We start from the raw sequence: 18,431 nt of genomic DNA, 5'->3' as shown, positions 1-18,431 counted from the left end.
CCATAACAAGTAGTCATTTTTGTTCGCATCCCACCTTTTGCACAGAAAGCCTCGTCTCTCTTCCACCACGTCAAGGTGACAAACGTCCCCAAATGCCTTCTCGATCGGAAATTGCCTACTTTGGTGCGGGCCCTGCCCCTCTACCAACTGCGGTTGTCGAGGCTGGTGCCAAAGCCTTCGTCAATTACAACGACAGTGGCTTGGGTCTAGGAGAAATCTCCCATCGGTCTCCCGCCGCCAACCAGATTCTCGCCGATACCAAAGCCAGTCTGACTACCCTGCTGGATATACCGGAGAATTATGAGATACTGTTCCTTCAGGGTGGTGGAACTGGCGAGTTCAGCGCAGTAGTGCAGAATTTGGTCAGTGTCTGGGTTGAGAGGAGAAGACGCAAGGTCGCAGCCCAGTTCGGTGATGATGAAGCCAAGATTGTTGCAGAATTGAAGAGACAGGTTGATGAAGAGCTGGTACTGGATTATCTCGTTACTGGGTCTTGGTCTTCAAAGGCGGCGCAGGAAGGGAAGAGGCTGCTTGGAGAGAAGTTTGTCAATGTGGCCGTGGATGCTCGAGAAGCGAATGGAGGGAAGTTTGGAAAGATTCCAGCCGAGCAGGAATGGAAGCTCACCAAGACAAAGAGGGAAGGGGGTAAAAGTGCGCCCGCATTCGTTTATTTCTGTGATAACGAAACGGTTGACGGAGTCGAGTTCCCTGCCTTTCCGAAGGTGTTGGAGAATCCACAGGATGTGGGCGAAGAAGATGAACGATTGGTAGTAGCTGATATGAGCTCGAACTTCCTCAGCCGAAAGATAGACGTGAGGAAGTACGCTGTGATTTTTGTAAGTGAATCTAATATCCTCAAAATGCCGCCACAGATAACAAAACGCTAATATACAATGGTCTATCTATAGGGAGGGGCTCAGAAAAACATTGGTGTTACAGGGATCGCATTGATCATTGTCCGAAAGGACCTTCTACCTCCTCATACATCCACACCTTGTCCGTCTTTGCTCCGTCAGCTTCATATCGGGGGGTTACCGGGGCCCATAGTTTTTGACTATGCGATAACCGCCAAGAACAACTCTCTATACAACACTCTTCCGATCTTTACCCTGTGGATTGCCGGCCAAGTTATTGCCAGCCTTGTCCAAACCCACGGCGAGGCGCGAGTTTCAGGACAAGAAGATCTCGTGAAGAAGAAAACGGATCTCCTATACGGAGCGCTTGACAAGTATCCTCAGGTATACCAGGTCGTTCCCGATAAGAGCGTTCGCAGCAGGATGAACCTATGTTTCCGAGTGCACGGAGGCGATGCTGAGAAGGAGAAAGAATTCATTTCCGGCGCAGAGAAACGTCTCCTCCAAGGGCTAAAGGGTCACAGAAGCGTTGGCGGCATGCGGGCTAGCAATTACAACGCCGTTTCACTAGAAAACGTGGAAAAACTGGTTCAGTATCTGAACGATTTTGCCAGTGCCTAGTGATTGACCAGAGCGAAATAAACTGCCGCATGAGGGGTAGCATTCTTGGGCACCGTGGTTCATGAAGATATTTGTATATACGTATATACTCATCTCAGAGTTTCCAAACAGACCAGCCAGTGATATTCAATTCTCCCAAAATCCCTCGAAGTGGTCCTTGGGCTTCCCGTCCATCTTGCCACATCTTGCGGCCAGCAAGATAGCTGACAAACCCATCAGGCCCGGATATAATTATTAGCTTCTTCTTTCTCGGTCCCACAAGAGCGTGCTGTGCTCTTGAGTTTATATATTTCATAATAGAGTCTTTTCGGATAAGTGTTTTCTCTTCATCAACAAAGTAATCAACCGTGAATTTCTTGGGGTAGAGGCGTTTAAGCTCATCCAGCTGCTCTACAATGTAACTCTTCTGCTCCTCCATAGTTTCTTTGGGTGTCCCTATTATGCTGGCGGAGAAATATAGCTTCGACCACCAACTCCGCTGAGGAACGGGGGAATCGCTACGACCACCGAGACAATCCTCTCTCCGCCTGTTCGCCCATAGAATATGTATTCTGGTCTCTTCCCTTGGCCGCATGCACTTGAGTATCGTATGAGCAGCCTGTAGAGCAGGAGCTATGCCAGTTCCACCCACGATAAACAGAACCTCTTGGACATCCGGTGTCAATTCGAGCCCAATCTGGGGTCCGCGCAATTCCACAGTACTTCCAGGTTTTAAGTCATGTAGGTAGCTGGAGACTTCGCCATCTTTTCTAATAAGAAATTGGAGGGACGTGTTGTCTCCTTTGTTTCCGTCCAGAGAGAAATGTGCCGAAGGCGGTAGAGGCGTGTAGTCTCGACCAACCTGCAGTTGAGGTTGCTTAAACTGCACACTCCAGATTCCGGTCTCAAACGCATCCTGGTAGACCTCCGCATTTATTCCTCCTTTCCTTTTTGGCCGCAAGTTGAAGATACTGCATGTTGATGACACAGGTGTCTTTGAGAGGAGTTCATAGTTTGTGAATGTGACCGGATCTAGGGTATTGCTAGACGTATCCCCCCGGGATCTGGTGTATACGCCAACTCCACCGGCTCCGATAGCTATAACGGCGGCGGTTAGCCATAGCTTGCTTGCCGGGCCCTTCGGTGGCCGCTGGGGTGTCGTCGATGAGTTCCGAAGAAGATTCCGCGGCAGGAGTTGAGGCGTAAAATTACATCGTCGCGGGGAATAGGAAAGACAACATAAACGAATGGCCCGAGGAAACATGAAAAGAATCAACAGCAGCCAAACTTGATTTCTTGATACTCTCAAATATTACTTCCAAAAGGTCGTTTTCGATAGACAGAAAATATGATCACGTGATACATAATTGACTTTTATATGCGCTGTATGATTGGCTGATACCGCGATAAGAAATTATATCGATCTCTTGAAGGGGAAACATGCTTGATCCGATCTTCACCTCCAGGTTTTGCTTGCCAACCGCTTCATTTTCTTTTCAACTGCCCGGTTTTTGTGTGAGGTGGCATATTTGGTCGACTAAGCTGACGAATTTACGCGGTGACATCCCTGAGCAAGCTAGACTATAGCACTATCTTCTTCTATCACCCGCTCGTTCTCTCCTCACTATGGCTGCGAGCGCTCCACACCCCCTTTACTCCTAGAAATTGCCGCAGTCCTTCATTGCGGTTTTTCATTTTGACGAGCCCTATATTGTCTTCGTTTCTATTCCCTCGTTATTTGTTGCTAGATAAGCACAATGAGAGACTCCCTCGAGCTAGCGTCACTCGCCTCCTCGGAGGATGAGTTAGCACAATCTTCATCGGACTCTGGAGCTGGTTCGTCACGCAGAGCTTCTCTGGAAAATGAGGACCCTATATCAGGTGAATTATACGAATCCACGCGACGGGGCCATGGCCGATCCTATTCTGTTTCCTCCGCCTTCGATTTCGGAAGCAATCTATTCCCTCTCTCCCAGACGGTTGGAGGCTATGCGCCACTAGGTGCGCCCTCAGCGGTATCCCTAGAACACAATGCTGGTATAGCAGATCGCTCGCTGGACAGACACAAGACATTAACATACCTAAACGGGCTATCGTTGATCATTGGGCTAATAATCGGGTCTGGGATATTTTCTTCACCTGGTCAGGTAAACAGCAATGCAGGTTCTCCCGGTGCCTCACTCATCGTATGGGTTGTCGCCGGTATGCTTGCATGGACAGGCGCCTCGAGCTATGCAGAGCTGGGTGGAGCCATACCGCTCAATGGTGGTGCACAGATCTACCTATCGAAGATATTTGGTGAACTGGCCGGATTCCTCTTTACATGGACTGCTGTTTTCGTTCTGAAGCCTGGTTCTAACGCTATAATATCAATTATATTCGGAGAATATATTGTTGAAGCGATAGTTGGCACGGGGGTAGACTCCGTTAACCCCTGGATTGCCAAGGGGGTCGCCCTAGCAGGTGTTATGATCGTTACCATGTTGAACTGTATATCAACGAAATTGGGCACTCGAATCGGGAATCTTTTCATGTTCTTCAAATTTATTGCACTGCTTGCCGTCACAGTCATCGGAATAGTGGCTGCAATCACAGGTCTTTCATATGACGGCAATCCAAACAAGGAGTGGAAAACGAAGAATTGGTTCGAAGGGACAAGTACAAGCATTTCCAGCTGGGCTGTAGCTTTGTACTCTGGGCTGTGGGCATTTGATGGATGGGAGAACGTACGTTCATGTTACAACGCTACTTGCTGCATGCTATAGCTAACATAGCTCTAGACAAACTACGTCACAGGGGAGTTTAAGAACGCTGGTCGCGATCTACCCCGTGTGATTCACACCGCAATGCCGCTAATGATAGTTTGTTACGTTCTCGCAAATATTTCATACGTCCTAGTTCTGCCGGCGTCTACTATTTCAGGCACCAATACCATTGCAGTGCACTTTGGAGCTAAAGTATTCGGTCCCATTGGAGCTGCTGCCCTTGCGCTTGTCGTATCTGGAAGCTGTATTGGTGCGCTCAATGCTTCTATATTTACAAGCGGTAGATTAATCTATGCTGCTGGTAAAGAAGGCTACCTTCCATCTATATTTTGCAGGGTAGGGCTTAGCGAGTCAGCACATCCAACGGCAGGGCGTTTACAGCGCCGCTCCTTTATGAAAAAGGCAATCTTTCGTGTGTTTGGGGATGATATTGGCATCGGATATACCCCCATTTACGCGATGGTTTTTAACATGGCACTCTGCATGTGCTACATTCTTGTTGGCGAATTTAAGACCTTGGTCACCTTCTACGGAGTGGCGGGGTACTCTTTCTATTTCCTGACGGTTCTAGGCCTTATTGTGCTACGAATTCGTGAACCACGGTTAGAGCGGCCCTATAAAACGTGGATATCAACCCCGATCATCTTCTGCTGTGTGAGCTTGTTCCTGCTCAGCCGAGCGGTATTTGTTGAGCCACTGCAGGCGCTCACTGTGGTTGGTTTTTGGGTTATTGGGGTCCCTGTATATTACTGGCGAATACATCAACGTGATGGAAAGTTCAAGCTTGGACGGGGATGGTGGAAATTCTGGGTGAAATCCCAGGCATGATTCAGATTGCAGAAAAATTTAATGCGGGACGATTGTTCGGGTGAATTTTTATACCTTATGCTCTCTCTGATGATGGATTCATATACATATTTATATACGTTTCTTCTGAAGAGTTTTACCCGTTGTACTAAAATAGGATACATCACGCTCGGGACAGAAAGTCCCTTCAATAATAATCAATTCACGGTGAATAATGATGGACTTTTGCTTGGTAACTTTGTCTCTATGGGTGTGCCCCTACGCAGAACTATTTTGCTCCAGATTAATCTAAACGCTTGTTTGATTTTCAACCTTTCCGTTACATTCTTCCCTTGCTTTTCGACTGAGAGAAACGAGGACGGGGATCAGCTGAAGTATGCCTTGGTTCTGCTTTCCCTATGATACTTTTGTCGCGGGGCCTTACCTATAACTTCCTCAGCATGGCTTGGCTGCCATTTGGCTTGAAAAGACTTTCATATCTTCGGTGTAAACCAACTACAACGATAATCAAAACTTTGATGCCCAGTCAAGACTGGAGCCGTAGTTATGCTTTTACCAGAGATTCGCCACAGATGGAACGTATTTAGTCTCACTGATATCAGCAACGGCCTTGCTAGCATGGGGTCTTCCTGATCAATCCCTCATCTCATCTCCTTGCGTCTTCGTATTTGCCATAATCGGATAAATTTATAGCGTTTCCCTTCCATTTGCTTATACTATGCAGTTAACGCTGTTCACTACCAAACTAAGCTGGAGTTAATACCTTAAATTTGGGTTGTCCAATTAGCCGCGCGGTTCCGGTGGGTAACAACAGCCGAGAACCCAATCTTATTAACAGCCAACTCCTAATATATAGACGCTAGTGACATTTTGTATAACAGGCCGTAGACCACCAACAGAGGTTTATGCAAGGCAAGATACTGGTGAGTGCAGGGTATCGAGCTATCTAGTATATATTGCTCCGATATTGGGCTCTGTCTCCTTACAAGACATGTAAGTTTCAAACCTGCACTAATATCCAACCCCGTTGGCCCCAACTATTGCCTAGCGGCCCCTTAGAATATAAAGAGAGACGGCTATGAGGTCATATCATGGCATCCAAAGTTGACGGGCATGACAGGAAGGATGGAGGATATAATTGACTCTTCGTTTACACAGTGGAAAACGAACTGCTGCTATGGGAAACAAGAATTGCTGAGCTATCAAGGTTAGCATAGAATTTGCTATTTGTAATATATTGTACATTAAAGGTAAGAGGCTTTTAACCTCATTAAGTCTATAAATTCGCATCAAAATTACGGCTTAACACCTCTCTCTCCGCCCCAAGCCGCTTTGGAACAATGATCCGTTGGATGCCGTTGGAGCTGGGGGTATTATCCAAGAGCTCGCGGATGGAGTTCATTGGCATCGTGTAACACATGCAGTGTATCCTAACTAACTTGTGGATAACACAGTATCACGTAGAAATTTAACGGCAACTAGGAAGCTTTCTGTTAGTACCAACCCATCAACAGCAATGAGGAGTCCAACGTACTCTGTCTAAACTCATGTGGCTTCTCGGTGATAACCCAGTGCCCGCAGTCAAAGTCCACGATCCTCAGGTTTGGGAAGAATTCATGCATCAGCTGCTTTGACTCATCAGGCAAGTAGTGACTCCTGGTCGCTCTGACGATCAGCGCTGGCTTCTCGAACCGAGTTTCCTGGGGGTTAGTATACGGGAAATCACCCAGGGCACCCAAAGACGAGGCTAGTATATCTAGCGGTACGCGGAAACGCAGGTGGCTGTGGCCTGGTGTCTTGGCCAAGTTCGTTAGAAGGAAGAGACGGATTGCAGGGTCTGGTTCATATTGCGCAAGGAGTGAGTCCGCCTGGGACAGGGAGGTGATGGGACTGGGCTGGGACTGGACGTGTCTCATGCCCCTGATGTAGCGTGGAAAGTCATCGGTTAGTGGTAGACGAATAGGGCCGTTGTCTATGGCTATGACGCCAGACACTAAAGAGGGAGAGCGTAGAGCAAGAGTCAAGGCCGTTTTAGCACCCCTATAGGTCTTCTTGTTAGCCCTGGGCTGCGAGAAGAAGAACGGAATTGTACTATCATATGGGTTTGTGGGTTTGTACATGGAATGACCGATAAGGATGGGATCGCGCAGGCTGTGTTCCAGTATGAACCGCTCTACGTCTAGAGCGAGCTCGGTGTAGTCGTGCTTGGGGTGATGAGGGGAGTCCCCATGGTTACGAAGGTCCTGTCCGCTGTCAGCAACAGAGCATTTTAAACTTGTGCAAGCTGTTGATAGGCATACAACGGCGTATACCGACGTCTCCAGGTCGAAAGCCAGCACCCTACTCGAGATCAATAAAAATGAGACGAGGCCAGGGGGAAAGTCTTGATGGTGACCAACTTGCTCATGCTCCTGTTGTTCTTCCTGCAGCCGAAAAGGCCATGCATGAAGACTACTGGAGGGCGGTTGGCAACCTGTCTTTGGCCTCGAGGTTTGTACAGGCTGTAGGCCAGCGGGACCCTTGGGGCAGCAGAGTAACGCCGCACAAACGACGAAGGACGCAGTCGATACATCGTTGGCATTTTCATGGGCAACTAAATTACAGACATACAACGAATAGAAGTATCAATGTACTACCAAAAAAAACTCTTCTTTGCAACAGCACATAAAGCGCAGAGACAATGAAAAGAGGTAGGACCTGGGGTCCAGAGAGGTGCCAAAGAATATGCCTGTCAAAACCCCGAAGGATGTTGAGTGGCAAGGCTCTCCACGCTGTGCAATGTAGGAGCCTTTCCACGGCGAAGCGCCTTTTTGATCGCGCCAGCCCAAACAAGGTAAGTATGAAGAAAAGAAGAGAAGAAGAAGAAAAAAATTTCGAAGAAGGAGGGCGAGTGGAAGAAGTTTTTATAGCAAGATGCCGCACGTGATGGATGACTAATAATAAGCGAGGTTTGCTCTTTTGGGTTATCATTGGCTGAAGAGGTCAAGCTGGCCCGCGCCGGTAAGTTTTGATTAGTAATAAAGGAAAATAGTTATTCCTAAAACACACGTGATAAAGATATTCACGTGACTGATGAAAAAAAAGATTGGAAAGAAGACCGAAAGAGGAAATAAGAAGAAAAAGGAAGAGAAAGAGAAGAAGAAGGAGAAGAAGAAGAAAAGGGAGAGACGTCAAGATGAGGAATAACGCGACGACCTATCTACGGAAACCGGTTTGTCTTTTGATACTTCTGCTCCTCAGCTTCCAATTGACCAGCTGCCAATGCTAACTGACAATCTTTGATAGAAATTCCGTCAGTCCTGGAGCAAGTACAATCTGTACAATCTCACCCAAGTCCGCCGCCCAAACACAAAACCACGGACGTTCTTCCAGCAGAAATGGACAGCCAAATCTATGACCCGCGCATATCACGGCGAACAGGTACGGGAGAGCCAATGGGAGCGCATGTTCTCCCGTCGACTCCGTGCAGTGGTTCCCATGGACGCCCGCTCTCTTTCCCGCAACGACGGTTCTGCTCAGTCCGCTGGCCGTGGCTCGGGGCTGGAGGCTCTGCCTGAGGAGCAAGGTGGTAGGGACCGCAAGGCCCAGAAACCGAGGGACACACCGTACATGCAGATGACATTTGCACCACTGGAGAGGAGGTTAGATGTTGCTATATTCCGGGCTCTGTTCGCCAGCAGTACAAGACAGGCGAGGCAGTTTGTCATCCACGGAGGTGTGACGGTCAATGGCAAGAAGGTTGGTTCCTTTTATATATTTGGAATTACTTTTTCCCACTAACCAGAAGGGTAGATGCAATATCCCGGGTACCTGCTGAACCCGGGAGACATGTTCCAGGTCGACCCCGAACGAGTGATGTATGCCACTGGGGCACCCAAGGACCGGAGCCTGCGTCGGTCCGGCCGTATACGACGGCGTCTGGGTGCTAAGAAGAAGGAAGAGAGTGAAGGCGAGGGCGAGGGCGAGGCTGCAAAGGCGGAAGAAGGCAGGGAGACGAAGAAGAAGGGGAAAGAAGCCGAAGAGCCCGAAGATCCGCGAGAGATGCTTAAGCAGATGCTATCCGGAGCCAAGGGGATCATGTCGAGCTCGAAGGACCTGATTCCTGCTCAGAGAAGACAGGCCATCCGTGCCTTCCAGCGTTCTGTCAAGCAGGTGCTCTCACGGTCGTCCACCACCACGACCATGACCGACAACCTCGAGGCCCAATTCCTCGCCCTGAAGAACATGATAGAAGAAGATACCAAGAGGGCAGCAGAAAAAGCACAAAAGGCCGCAGCTAAGGAGGCGGCCAAGGAGGAAACCGCACCCTCCAACGCCAGCGCAGACACGGCCGAACCGTCCACCCCTAATTCTGACAGCAACACTACTACTACTACCACCACCACCACTACCACAGCTAATAATACCACCAACCAAGTCGACGAGCTTGCAGAGTCACTCTCCTCTGTCGAGCTCAGCGACTACTCTGCCGCAGACCTGCGTGCCCTGAAGCGCGCCCTCGAGGAGATCCACGAGAACCCCATCGACAGCACAAAGCCGTATGCCACTCCCTGGCGGCCTCGCGACTACATGAGCCCCTTTGCCTTTGTGCCTCGCTACCTCGAGGTCAACCACAACATCTGCGCGGCCGTGTATCTGCGCCATCCCGTGGCGCGCCCTGGCCGAGCAGAAGTGCCAACCCCCTTTGACGAAAGAATCAGCGGTGCTGCCTTTGCCTGGTACCTCCGCAGACGTTGAACCCGAAGCTGTAATATTTATCATATCCTGTATCCTTTCTCTCCAAAGCTAGACACAACGAGAACCATGTACCATAGCATCCTCAGCCGGCCTCCCTATCTTGCCAGAACCACCGTAGACCACCGTAGACCACCGTGGAGTCGAAGTACCTGGTACCTGTGCCCCCACTGTCGCTGTGCGGCGAAACGAAGTACCAGTGACTTTCCCACGCTTACTGTCGCCTTGCTTGGAGCAGGAAAATTATTACGCTGCGAACTTCAACAACAACAACAACTTTCGCGTCCTCGAAGACAAGCACAAAACACACGAAGGCCGAAGGAACGAAGACTTTTACTGACTGCTAGATCGACACAGGAAGATATACTCAGACAAGCCTTACGTCGACGAGGCTACGACCAAGATCGCTGACCAGACTTCTCAACGGTTCTTTTTGGCCTTGCCAGCCAGGGGGGGGGAACTTCTCGCAAAAGCAAATAATCCCACCGTCGCGCAAAAAAGCAAAGAAGAAGCAAGAGGAAAAGCCCAAGAGAGACAAGACGAGTTTCTATTTTTTTTTCTGTCCCTTGACTCTTTGCTTTGGCTGTCCCATCGCTTCTCAACTGGCGCTCTTTTTCTCTCGCAAAGCTGGTACTCCCTTTCATGAACTTCTCCGACCGCGTCTGAGCCAGAAACAGAGCCAAACAACAAGAAAAGTAGGAAGAAGAAGAAGGATATCAAGAAGGATAGGAAGAAAAAGAGGAAGAAGAGAAGAAGAAGACGAGCCAGACTCCATAATAATAACCTTACCTTGACACTTTTTTGCCGCCGAAAAAAAAAATAACGAAGAACATCGCGAAGTTCAGACCCAAGGAAAAAAACAACCAACGAAAGGATCGAGAAGAACAACATCAAACAGCCAAACACGCCCAGGTCGGGTTCACTTCTTCTTGCTCTCCTTCTTCCTTTTCTTTTTTTTTATTTTATTTTTTCTTCTCTGTTTTCTTTTTCTTAATTTTTTCTTTCACCTCTTCTTGTCGTTGTTTTAATATATTCCTGCTTTGACTCGCCGCTTGGGGCGTCTTCGTCAACTCTCGTTTCGTTCCAGTCTACGACTCATCTATACATGTTCAATTGGGCTGTCGACCCTACCGCCCCGCCAGGTCCTACCTTCTCGTCCCGTCAACAGCATCACCAGCAGCAGCAGCAGCATCAACAACAGCAGCAGGGCCACAATCAATGGCTGAACGCGGCGCCTGGGAGGCCGCTGAGCAGCGCGCTTCCTCTCCCGCCCATCTCGACCCTCCGCCAGCCTGCTGCAGTTAACTACCCCATTCCTGCGCCGCACCACGAACCGATACCTACTCCACAGCAGCAGCAACAACAGCAGCAGCAGCAGCATCACCCGAGCCAGCAGCAACAGCAGCATACGCATGGTGGTAGCGAGGTGACGGCGTCCGAGAGTCCGAGCCTGCGGGAGAACCCGTTCACGGACCAGGACGCGGACGGGAAGGTCGTGCTGCATGGGCAGGAAGTGCATTTATCGGGAGTCCGGGGGCCGCATGACGGACACGGGCAGCAGCATCAGGCTGCTGCACGGCGGCGGCAACAACAACAGCAGCAACATCATCTCCCACACCAGCAGAAACCACATCAGCCTCACCCGCAGGCTCAACAACAGCAACAACAACAACAACATCACCACCAACAACAACAACAACAACAAGCCATATCTCGTCAGCATACACACCAGTTGACACATTCACTCTCCCAGCAGCAGCATCAGCAGCCTCAGCCTCAACAGCATCCTCAGCACCCTCAACTACCGCAACAACACCTCCACCAACAACATCTTCAAAACCAACACCAACGGCAGAGACACCAGCAACAACAGGCTCAGCAGCAGCAGCAGGCTCAGCAACAACAACAACAACACCATCAACCACCGCAGACCCAACCAACTCCCCAGCAAAAGCACCAGCAAGACCAACAGCAGGCTCAGCAACAACATAACTTACAGCAACATGTACATGCGCAGGCGCAGCAGCAAAGTCAAAAACGAAAACAACAACAACAACAACATCAGCAGCAGCAGCAGCAGCAGCAGCAACGGCATACCCAAACACCCGCCCCTCAGCCCCAGCAACAGCAACAACCGCAACCGCAACAGCCATCACAGCCACCCTCAGCCTCCCAGCCGGCTTGGGAGCGCCCTGTACCCGTCTCAGTACCCGTAACCGTTCCGCAAGAAGACAACGACACCGAAATCGCAGTCCTTGAAGGCACTGCGCCGCGAAAACACGGTAAGCGCCTTACGACCCGTGAAGAAACCGCGTTGTTCGAAATATGTAATCGCCACGCAGACACCTTTGGCGAGCGTAACAAGCTCTGTGAATGGTGGATGGCCATAACCCTGGAATTTAACCGAATAGAGGGTCATCCGTACTCATGGCATAGTGTCCGTCGAAAGGTCGAATTCGTCACACAGCAACGTATCAAGTTTCTTAACGGTATGGGCGGGAAACGGGGCGATGACCAGGCAGACGCAGCTTGGAGCGCAGCCGTAGACGCCTGGGTTCCGGTCTGGAGGCGGTTTCAGCAGCAGGAAACAGAGCGAATAAGCGCAAAACAAGGCAAGAGGGGACGAAAGAGGAAGTCTATAGCAGTCGATGCTGCGAATCTAGACACCCCGAATCACCAGACGCCCGCTCCTCAACCTCCTGCAACACAACAACCGTCACAGCAGCATACCCCACAGCCGCAGCAAGCTGAAATACAGCTCCCCATGGGGTTTGGAACCATGTTCAATAACACACCTTCCAACAATGGCGCGGAACATGCTCACGCACACCCGGTTAATGCGGGGACTCCCGACCTTCTCGCGCCCACAACCACCAACCCGTCTTCTTCCTCTCCTCAAACAGACCCAAACAACGTCTCCGCAGCCACTCTCAAAGCCCTCTCACGTCTAAACAACACCCCCAAAGCAGCCATATCTCGAAATCCGAACCTATCGCCCTCCACAGCCATGCTGATGTCCGCTGCCGAAAACTCCTCGTCCCGCCGTCCATTCAATTCTCCTTCAATCCCCGTCTCCGTTTCTCTAACTGATACCCACCAACATCATCCCCATCCTGGCCCTGGCCCTGGTGCTCGTGGCTCCAACACAGCTAATCCCGGTGTACCCGTCAGTGGCGTCAGCGGAGCGCCTACAGCCAACGGGAACCTAACGGATGTATATATGGCCGACGTATCCGCTGCCGCATCCGCCGTTGCCCAGTCCATATCGGTTTCAACAATTGACCAGATACGCGCTGAGCTGCGGGCCGAGTTTCGTGAGCAGCTACAGAAGGATCGCCTGCAGCTCGAGGAGAAGATAACTTCCGTGCAACAAACCCAAGAGATGATCCTTAGTTTGCTGAATGACCAGCGGTTTATGAAATGATTTGGCCGGCCTTCTGTCTGTTCTTTTAGTTATCTGGTGATATTACTTTTGCATACGGAATGCGGCTTTCCTGCTCTTATACCTCAAAAATGTTTGTCATTTGTTTCCGTTTTCCCCTTTGTCGACCTGGGTATTCCACCCCCTTTTTTTTCCCCATGATAACTCTTGTCTGCCTTCTTCTCTGCATTTTGATGCACACTTATACGCCATCTCCTTTTCGTTTACTGGGACATTTCCACTGCTATACATTAAACGGGCCTTTTCATCGTTTATTTCATCTTGTTTCATCTTTCATATTACCTTTCCAACTCTAAAGGTCTGGCTAGTTTCTTTCACCATGGTGTATCTCCCTTGCTCGTTTTATTATATTTTTTTCTGTCTACCTTCTCTTCTCTCATATACACGATTGAGTTGCTTTTCCGGCGTCTGTTTGCCTGCCTCGCTTCCATACACCAGCATTTTTATTTCTACCGCCATGAAAATCATGATGCACCTATAAATACACTACTGTTTCCATGATGGCGATCGTGTGGGAGGGAGGTATTAGAGCTTTCCCTACCGTTCTTCTTTTGTTTTTCGTTGTTTAAATACTGGGATCGGAATGGATAGGGCTCAGATGGAGTAGATTGGACCTGAGAGTTAGTGCCACGGCCAATTCTACTTATCGTTTCTTTCTTATATCGTCATTTCTCTCCCCTTTTGTTTATTGAAACATGTAATAGCTGGTTATTAGTTGGATGGACGGGCTGGTTGGATGGGATGGGCGATGGGTTAAATAGATATATGAAGAGCGATCAAGAAGGATCTGATCCAGCATTTTGTCCTGTCTAATTCCTGTTATTGAGTATGTGGTGGTCCAGAGTACAGAGTAATGTAAATGTATAGATGTATATATCATCGAGGCGAACACAAGAAAAGGGGGCAGAGAATAAAAGAAAAAAGAAACACAGGTGAGGAATCGAAAGCGGTTAAGGTGAAGAAAGGGTCAAAAGGAAACAAAAAATTCGTAGGACGCTATTTTGAATCTAAATTACACACATAAAGAAAGGAATCAGTGATACAACACTGGGCAGCCATGGAAGACGGCCAGCAGCGGCGAGAGAAGGTCGGTTAGGGAGGAGGAAAGGCAAGAGGAAGAAGTGTGTGCATGGGCGTGTGTAGATAGGTTTGTGCGTAATTTAGTAGTAGAAGGTCTCGTCAGCGGTACGGCCACGCATCCATTTGGGCTCGCTGCCACGGACGTAGATGTCCTCGAACAAGATACGTGAAGTCGCGTCTGGTGCAGCCATCTTCTCGGCAATCGCAACTTCTTCATCAACCATCGACCTGGCATCCTTGTCAATGGCCTTGAGCTCCTCTTCGGTGGTGATGTTCCAGTCGAGTAGCTTCTGTTTGAGTCCTGCAATTGGGTCGTTGGTACTGCGCATGCGCTGGATTTCTTCACGGGTACGGTAGGTGGTGCCAGGGTCAGACATGGAGTGACCACCGTATCTGTAGGTGACATATTCGAAGACGAGAGGACCATGGCCACCGACGGTGTATTCACGGCCGTACTGGACAGCAGCCTTGATAGCAAGAACATCCATTCCGTTGACCTTGATACCGGGGATATATTGTCCTCGCTTATAGTAGTCGGTTAGAGCGGAAGAGCGGTTGGCAGCGGTTCCCATTCCGTACTTGTTGTCTATAGCGAAAATTGTCAACATATAGCCAATATGATAAAACACAGGCAAAAAAAGAAAAAGAAAATAGAACATACTTTCGCAACCGAACATGACAGGGAGGTTCCATAGCTTGGCCATGTTGAATGCCTCAAAGACTTGACCTTGGTTGGATGCACCATCGCCGTACAAGCAGATGGTGGTGTTTGCCTCGCCATTGTACTGCTGAGCGAAGGCAAGGCCTGCGCCAACGGGGACCTGAGCACCGACAATTCCGTTACCGCCAAAGAAGTTCTTAGCAAACATGTGCATCGATCCTCCCTTTCCGTAGGCAATACCCTCACGGCGACCAAGCAGTTCGCCAATGATCGAGCGAACGGTACCACCACGCATCATGGCGAATCCGTGGCATCGGTAGGCGGTAATGAGCTTATCATCTGGGGTGATGGCATGTTCAATACCTGTGGCAACGGCTTCCTGGCCAGTCGACAAGTGACAGAAGCCTCGAATCTTCTTCTCCTTGTACAGTCGATCCGCGGCCATCTCCATACGCCTGGTATCGAACATTAGAGGAGTTCTCGGCATCTCGAAAATAGGAGAGTATGGTGTCATTACCTTATCGATACCATGTCATAATACATCTGCTTGAGTTCTTTCTTGGTCGTCTTTAGAGTGTATGGTGGAGGGTCAAGTTCGTATGTCTCGAAGCTCTCATCGGAAAGCTTGACGGAGAAGGGCTTATCATCTTCCTGCAGTCCCGCAAACAGTCTATTAGCGCTCTGTCCATCTGTCTATATCCGCTCAGTCAAATTGTCCAGGTTCTTGTTATGCGTACAGCTGGAATATCCTCCGCATGCGCAGAAGCGGCGTCGGTGGTCACAGAGCGGCGAAGCAGCTGTGTCGAGCGCTGTCTGCCCACTTGGGCAACGCCACGGGCCCTGACAAGTCTCGAAAACATCTCAATTGACGATTAGATATGCTGTTATCGAAGAGCAGCAGGACGGCAACAGGTCGAGGTGTGAAGATGGCCTTTCTCACGATACAAGCAAGGGAGAAAGAACTTGTTGAGTGTCGTTCAGTTTGTTTCGGCCGCAGAAAGTTGTTGGGTTTCTTGCTTATGTCATCAATCATACAAACAGTGCAAACATCCCCCTAGACGAAGCTTTTTTTTTATTAGTTAAAAATAATTATCAAAAAAGAAAGAGAACGAGGGGGAGAAAGTTGCGAGTCTCTCTCTCTACATCCACGTTTTGAACACAAGTTGAACGAGAAAGAACTACGAGCCATGTCGTTGACAATTCCGAAGGCGCCCAATGCTGGCCTGTTCAAGCAGGGCTATCAGAGGTACCTGGTTTTCTGTCTTTTGTTTATTTTGCTTGGAGCTTTCTGGAAATGTGCGTTAGGTAGCATGCCCACTAACTGTTTATATAGCCACGACTCCGAGGATGGCGCCGTTATTCGAAATATCGAAGCATGCAGAGCTATTGCCCAGACAGTCCAGACCTCACTCGGACCTCATGGCCGGAATAAGATCGTCATTAATCATCTGCAGAAGATGATTCTCACTTCTGACGCCGCTACAATCCTACGGGAGCTGGATGTCGTGCATCCTGCTGCCAAACTCCTAGTTATGGCCAGTCAGCAGCAGGAGGCCGAGATGGGAGATGCTACAAATATGGTTATCATTTTCGCTGGAGAGCTTCTACGAAAGGCAGAGGATCTCCTACGAATGGGGCTGAAGACCAGTGATATCGTTCAGGGCTACGAGATTGCACAGGGATTCGCTCTCAGTACTTTAGATGGTGGGTTTTACCAGCAACTCTCCCGGGGATAGCTCTATTTCCCTTGCACTATAAAATGTTTTGCTTGTTTACGTCGGACGCCCGACTGTGGTGGCTGCCTGTTCGCTGACGATACCTACTTTTATAGAACTCGAAGTTGATAGATTAAAGGAAATGCGCTCGGCACCTGAGCTCGGGAAGGCACTGAAGACGGTTATTGGAAGCAAACAGTCTGGGTCCGAGGAGATTCTTGCACCTCTCGTTGCAGAGGCTGTTCTGGGAGTACTCCCAAAGAACCCCGCCAACTTTAATGTCGACAATGTCCGTGTGGTTAAAATTATGGGTGGGAGCTTGGAACAATCGCGTGTGGTTAAAGGCATGGTCTTTGCTCGTGAACCAGAAGGTTCCATTAAGAAGGCCAAAAAGGCCAAAGTGGGTGTTTTCAGCTGCCCACTTGATATCTCCCAAACCGAAACCAAGGGGACAGTACTCCTACACAATGCCAAGGAAATGCTTGATTTCACAAAAGGAGAAGAGAGCCGTCTTGAAGCCGCTATAAAGGAACTTTATGATTCTGGCCTTCGCGTCGTCGTTGCCGGCTCCACTGTGGGAGAACTTGCCCTACATTACCTGAACCGATTCAACATCCTCGTTATAAAGGTCATGTCCAAGTTTGAGCTCCGCAGGTTATGTCGTGTCATTGGAGCCACTCCTCTTGCTCGTCTTGGTGCTCCTATGCCAGATGAGATGGGAAATGTTGACGTTGTTGAGACCATGGAGATTGGCGGTGACCGAGTGACAATTTTCAGACAAGAAGATGCCGGTTCTGTTAGCCGTACATCTACCATCATCCTCCGTGGAGCAACGCAAAACTACTTAGAAGATGTTGAGCGCGCCATTGATGATGGTGTGAATGCAGTGAAGGCCGTGGCGAAAGACCCACGACTGGTGCCTGGAGCCGGTGCTACAGAGATGCAGCTTATCGAACGACTCACTCAATTTGCGGATAGAACTCCCGGCCTTGCCCAGCATGCCATTCGAAAGTATGCCGAATCCTTCGAGGTCATCCCACGAACACTTGCAGAATCTGCAGGCCTTAACGCCACCGAAGTGCTATCAAGACTATATACGGCCCACCAAGAGGCAGCAAAGGAAGAATCATCAGAAGAGGATGATGATGAAGAGGATGAGGATGAGGATGAGAGCTCCGAAGAAGAAGACCCCACATGGACCACTGGTGTCGATATTCTTGCCTCTTCTGCTTCTGGAACCATTGATGCTGTAGAGGAGGAAATTCTCGACCTCCTTGTTTCTAAATCGTGGGCCATCCGGCTTGCTTCTGAGTCTGCACGAACAATTCTTAGTGTTGACCAAATTATTGTTGCAAGACAAGCTGGTGGTCCCAAACCGCCAGGCCAAAACCCAAATTGGGACGAAGATTAAGCTATTGGCGTATAATAATGTGTTGCAACATCGTTACTGGCAAACATAGTGAGAGCATCTTCGCCTGAGGACGGGTTATGTTTGCAATCGATAGATATTCTAATTAATCATATGGTTCTTCTTCTTACCTTGGATGAAATGACCATTAACGAATAAAAGTCTATGATTCGTGTGATGCCAGAATAATACAGCCCCATGATAAAGCCTCCATAGATAACGCTTCCATAGATAACGCTTCCACTGTAATAACCATCGTTAAATATAATATGGCAAATGCTGTAGTCTGATATTTCCCTTTTCGGTTTTATTCCCAAAGAGTTCAGTGGCGTCACGTGATATGGCTAACGTGACAAACTTTCACT

At 49.2% G+C, this 18,431-nt stretch overlaps 8 protein-coding genes across 8 annotated transcripts; 5 read left to right on the top strand and 3 right to left on the bottom strand.

The window, feature by feature from the left end:
* Nucleotides 1–92: 92 nt before the first annotated feature.
* MCYG_05388 (phosphoserine aminotransferase) lies at nucleotides 93–1,475 on the top strand (the record flags this gene model as incomplete). Its single annotated transcript, XM_002845473.1, has 2 exons — nucleotides 93–836; nucleotides 921–1,475. 2 exons carry the CDS (start codon nucleotides 93–95, stop codon nucleotides 1,473–1,475), a joined length of 1,299 nt encoding a protein of 432 aa, XP_002845519.1.
* Nucleotides 1,476–1,569: 94 nt separating this feature from the next.
* MCYG_05387 (NADH-cytochrome b5 reductase) lies at nucleotides 1,570–2,718 on the bottom strand (the record flags this gene model as incomplete). Its single annotated transcript, XM_002845472.1, has 1 exon — nucleotides 1,570–2,718. The coding sequence occupies one exon, from the start codon at nucleotides 2,716–2,718 to the stop codon at nucleotides 1,570–1,572; it is 1,149 nt and encodes a 382-aa protein (XP_002845518.1).
* A 493-nt stretch (nucleotides 2,719–3,211) lies between these two features.
* On the top strand, nucleotides 3,212–5,047 carry MCYG_05386 (B(0,+)-type amino acid transporter 1; the record flags this gene model as incomplete). The annotated part of the gene is made up of 2 exons (XM_002845471.1): nucleotides 3,212–4,180; nucleotides 4,235–5,047. The coding sequence occupies 2 exons, from the start codon at nucleotides 3,212–3,214 to the stop codon at nucleotides 5,045–5,047; spliced, it is 1,782 nt and encodes a 593-aa protein (XP_002845517.1).
* A 1,413-nt stretch (nucleotides 5,048–6,460) lies between these two features.
* On the bottom strand, nucleotides 6,461–7,607 carry MCYG_05385 (abhydrolase domain-containing protein; the record flags this gene model as incomplete). The annotated part of the gene is made up of 5 exons (XM_002845470.1): nucleotides 6,461–6,504; nucleotides 6,561–7,066; nucleotides 7,145–7,269; nucleotides 7,327–7,366; nucleotides 7,426–7,607. 5 exons carry the CDS (start codon nucleotides 7,605–7,607, stop codon nucleotides 6,461–6,463), a joined length of 897 nt encoding a protein of 298 aa, XP_002845516.1.
* Nucleotides 7,608–8,201: 594 nt separating this feature from the next.
* MCYG_05384 (mitochondrial 37S ribosomal protein NAM9) lies at nucleotides 8,202–9,763 on the top strand (the record flags this gene model as incomplete). The annotated part of the gene is made up of 3 exons (XM_002845469.1): nucleotides 8,202–8,237; nucleotides 8,312–8,764; nucleotides 8,819–9,763. The coding sequence occupies 3 exons, from the start codon at nucleotides 8,202–8,204 to the stop codon at nucleotides 9,761–9,763; spliced, it is 1,434 nt and encodes a 477-aa protein (XP_002845515.1).
* A 1,102-nt stretch (nucleotides 9,764–10,865) lies between these two features.
* MCYG_05383 (sex determining protein) lies at nucleotides 10,866–13,197 on the top strand (the record flags this gene model as incomplete). Its single annotated transcript, XM_002845468.1, has 2 exons — nucleotides 10,866–10,920; nucleotides 11,062–13,197. 2 exons carry the CDS (start codon nucleotides 10,866–10,868, stop codon nucleotides 13,182–13,184), a joined length of 2,178 nt encoding a protein of 725 aa, XP_002845514.1.
* Nucleotides 13,198–14,362: 1,165 nt separating this feature from the next.
* On the bottom strand, nucleotides 14,363–15,889 carry MCYG_05382 (pyruvate dehydrogenase E1 component subunit alpha; the record flags this gene model as incomplete). Its single annotated transcript, XM_002845467.1, has 4 exons — nucleotides 14,363–14,868; nucleotides 14,944–15,398; nucleotides 15,461–15,594; nucleotides 15,681–15,889. 4 exons carry the CDS (start codon nucleotides 15,801–15,803, stop codon nucleotides 14,363–14,365), a joined length of 1,218 nt encoding a protein of 405 aa, XP_002845513.1.
* Nucleotides 15,890–16,130: 241 nt separating this feature from the next.
* On the top strand, nucleotides 16,131–18,069 carry MCYG_05381 (T-complex protein 1 subunit theta; the record flags this gene model as incomplete). Its single annotated transcript, XM_002845466.1, has 3 exons — nucleotides 16,131–16,189; nucleotides 16,277–16,647; nucleotides 16,775–18,069. The coding sequence occupies 3 exons, from the start codon at nucleotides 16,131–16,133 to the stop codon at nucleotides 18,067–18,069; spliced, it is 1,725 nt and encodes a 574-aa protein (XP_002845512.1).
* Nucleotides 18,070–18,431: the final 362 nt, after the last annotated feature.

The sequence above is a fragment of the Microsporum canis genome, genomic scaffold (genome assembly GCF_000151145.1).
Source record: "Microsporum canis CBS 113480 supercont1.5 genomic scaffold, whole genome shotgun sequence".
Lineage (NCBI taxonomy): Eukaryota > Fungi > Ascomycota > Eurotiomycetes > Onygenales > Arthrodermataceae > Microsporum > Microsporum canis.
Note: the sequence above shows the minus strand (reverse complement) of the source record. Positions and strands in the feature narration are given on the sequence as shown.